Source organism: Formica exsecta, unplaced genomic scaffold, assembly GCF_003651465.1.
Source record: "Formica exsecta isolate Colony F162 unplaced genomic scaffold, ASM365146v1 scaffold303, whole genome shotgun sequence".
Classification (NCBI taxonomy): Eukaryota; Metazoa; Arthropoda; class Insecta; order Hymenoptera; family Formicidae; genus Formica; species Formica exsecta.
Window position 1 is genome coordinate 473178 of NW_021850289.1, and position 3084 is coordinate 476261.

Here is a 3084-nt window from a genome sequence, read left to right on the forward strand (position 1 = left end):
TACATACACACATATACACATATATAAGAGATAATAAAAAAATGATTGAAATAAATAAGGAGAAAAAAGAAAGGGATGGAATATTCTATCTAAATGCATAGATCAATTGTGTGCCGCTCTTTTGCCATTCATGTATCCTATCCATCTTTCTGCGGTCGTAATAAAAATAGGATCATTGTCGATAGAATTGAGAAGAAGGAGTTGATTAATGTGAGTAGAATGGTAATCCCATCTAGCTAAATTGGGTGCTGTTTTTAAAGTGAAATGACGTAAATCATATGTTGTGCCTGAACCGGTATCGTATAACGTTAACATATTCTTTAACGATGCCATGCCCTGATTGAAGAGTCTCGACGCTTCCTCCGCGTCTTTAACTGTCGCAATCATTTTCAGATCGTAGAGACCGATAAGCGAATAAATAAAACCGTTAAGAATGAAAGAGGAGGGGATTGTAGGATACTCCTCGTACCAGATGTATTTACCTAAAAACAGCGCTGCCACTCCTCCTTTAGCAGAGGATAGTCTAAAAGGTCGCAAGCCTCTAATAGCGGCTTGTAAGTACTTTGCTTCGCCAGAATGATGATACGCGCGCGCCAGCACTGATATCGCGTGACCTTGACCCATGCTGGAATACCTGTAACCATATATTCCCTCGTAAAATTAGTTTCACCAATATTACATATATATAGATATTCCTAATAATAATAATAATAATAATAATAATAATAATAATAATAATAATAATAATAATAATAATAATAATAATAATAATAATAATAATAATAATAATAATAATAATAATAATAATAATAATAATAATAATAATAATAATAATAATAATAATAATAATAATAATAATAATAATAATAATAATAATAATAATAATAATAATAATAATAATAATAATAATAATAATAATAATAATAATACCATCCAGGCTCAAGGATAGCCATTCCAGATGCTACTTTTCTCTTAACAGGATTCGACCAACCACCAGAAGTGACATTTTGATTAGATAAAGAGATTAATCTCTACGATGCACACATAAAAGTCGGAAAATTTAGAAAATTCTGCATTCCCTTTTCGCGATCGATGCCGTTGCATGTACAACCTACGCGATTCAATAACAGGGGCGAAATAGTAACGTCTTTCGCACGGATTTATCATAGAAATTACTCGACGAGCGAATCAATGATTATATAAAGCAATTTAAAACAGAGTTTTCTCATGCAGTTTCACATAACACAATTATGTATGTACATACATATATGTACGCGCATCGGCGTAAACAGCTGGACACGAGGAATTGCCAGGAATGATGTCCCTCGGCCATTCGGCCTCAGCCTCGGTGCCTCGGCGGCTAGGGCTAGGCTAGGCGCTAGGCAAGGCTAGGTGTTAAGCCCGTATCAGACTACGCATTGAAAATTGAAGATTGAAGATTAAAGATTGGAATTTGACTAATCAGAACAAAAGGAACTAAAATTTCTTTGTCCTGATTGGTCAAATTTCAATCTTCAATCTTCAATCTCAATCTTCAATGCGTAGTCTGATACGGGCATTATGGCCCTTGCACACTGGACGCGATGAGCGATGGGCGATATCCAATGAGAGCTCTGGTTTTTCGAAAAAATAAAGCTCTCATTGGATATCGCCCATCGTTCATCGCTCATCGCGTCCAGTGTGCGAGGGCCATTATACGTCATACGACGTATAGTTTATAGGATTAACTTTTAGTAATTGCTACTAAGGCTATGTTCCAAAACGTACTCTCCGAGGAAAATTTTACTCCGATGGTCATTCCGAAACTTTTTTGAGCGTCTCTGATTGGTTCCAGGTTCCAGGCTGGCCATCGAGTAAAATTTTCCTCGGAGAGGAAATTTTACGCCGTTTTGGATCTTAGCCTAAATAACTTTTCCTCTTTCGCACCTACAATGAGTTACAAGGAAAATTTTAATATTTTCGTGGGTGGAAAATCGGGTGTTTTGAAAGGTAAATAATATACAAATTTCACAAGTACGTTATATTGTAAATTTAAAAAATTGTAGGTTACATAACCTGTTTTTAACGAAATGTTTATATATATATATATAAATTATTCTGCATTCTTTAGTTGAATATTTATATACTGTTTATTCGTATGAAATGTAAATTGTGTAGGAATAAAAATTGGAAGAAAGACGGATATAATTAAAAATATACAGGACTTGGTTTCTATTACGGAAAATGATCAAGTTACAACTGTCGCGTGGGGCAACGATGACGAACGAGAAGTTTTAATAGCATGTGGTATAAAGGGGGACAGAAGGTGACACATGTCTAACTAATTATATAGTAAAAGAATGTCTGATTTTTGCTTCTCTATAAGATAAAATTTGATTGTGATTGATTTTCTTACAGAGTAAAAATATATGACTCCGAGAGTTTAGCATTCGCATGTTCGTTTCCTTGTAATACAGGTCAAGGAAGTATTACTGGAATATCACGATATGACAGGTAAAGTTATTCAAAAAGAGAAGGATATATTAATACGCACCAATATTATTAATAATGTAGTTTATGATTTTGTCAGATCTGTTTTGATAGCAGTCAAATCTGGGGAAGTAAGTTTGTGGCCATTTGACAGAAAAGAGGAGATATTAATAAATGCTGGAGAAAATTTAAGTAGAATGCGTCACTCGTGTACACAAAAAAACATAATAGCAACTGGAGGACTAGAAAATAGGCTAAAATTATTTGATTTAGAAAAGCAAGAATTAATATTCAGTGAGAAAAATCTTTCGCATGACTGGCTGGAATTAAGAATACCAATTTGGATATCGGATTTGAATTTTTTGCCAGGAACTCAACAAATAGCCACTGTTGGCAGATATGGGCATGTAAAGAATACAATTTTTTTTTGTAAAATTAATTTAACATACTAGTTACAATCATAGAAGTACACATTATTGATGCACAAATAATTTCATACAGGTACACTTATACGATCCAAATGCGCAAAGACGTCCTGTAATAAATTTAACGATTCAAGATGAAGCTTTGACCTGCTTAAGCACGACACTCAAAGAGAAGTAAGTTGCCTGTGTG

The 3084-nt window shown here is 34.0% G+C and overlaps 2 protein-coding genes across 2 annotated transcripts in view; one reads left to right on the forward strand and one right to left on the reverse strand.

Moving 5' to 3' along the window:
- Window positions 1-19: 19 nt before the first annotated feature.
- LOC115237661 (D-glucuronyl C5-epimerase B-like) lies at window positions 20-1333 on the reverse strand. Its single transcript, XM_029810858.1, has 3 exons — window positions 1265-1333; window positions 931-1031; window positions 20-634 (listed from the first exon to the last, which is right to left on the reverse strand). Exons 1-3 carry the CDS (start codon window positions 1331-1333, stop codon window positions 103-105), a joined length of 702 nt encoding a protein of 233 aa, XP_029666718.1. The 3' UTR covers window positions 20-102.
- Window positions 1334-1718: 385 nt separating this feature from the next.
- The window catches only part of LOC115237684 (WD repeat-containing protein 74), a 3490-nt gene continuing 2124 nt past the window's right edge, over window positions 1719-3084 (forward strand). Inside the window, exons 1-5 of the mRNA XM_029810902.1 lie at window positions 1719-1989; window positions 2158-2305; window positions 2398-2493; window positions 2570-2876; window positions 2971-3068. Of these exons, the coding sequence (XP_029666762.1) occupies window positions 1932-1989; window positions 2158-2305; window positions 2398-2493; window positions 2570-2876; window positions 2971-3068 (707 nt within the window). The 5' untranslated portion in view covers window positions 1719-1931. The remainder of the gene's footprint in view (window positions 1990-2157; window positions 2306-2397; window positions 2494-2569; window positions 2877-2970; window positions 3069-3084) is intronic.

What these genes read in the sequence shown, in the direction of transcription:
- LOC115237661 (XM_029810858.1), bottom strand. Translation starts at nt 1,333, where the DNA reads ATGGCCGAGGGACATCATTCCTGGCAATTCCTCGTGTCCAGCTGTTTA. An exon ending in GCCGATGCGCGTACATATAT is followed by an intron (nt 1,032 to 1,264) that starts GTATGTACATAC and finishes TGTGCATCGTAG; the next exon opens with AGATTAATCTCTTTATCTAA. An exon ending in GCTATCCTTGAGCCTGGATG is followed by an intron (nt 635 to 930) that starts GTATTATTATTA and finishes ATATGGTTACAG; the next exon opens with GTATTCCAGCATGGGTCAAG.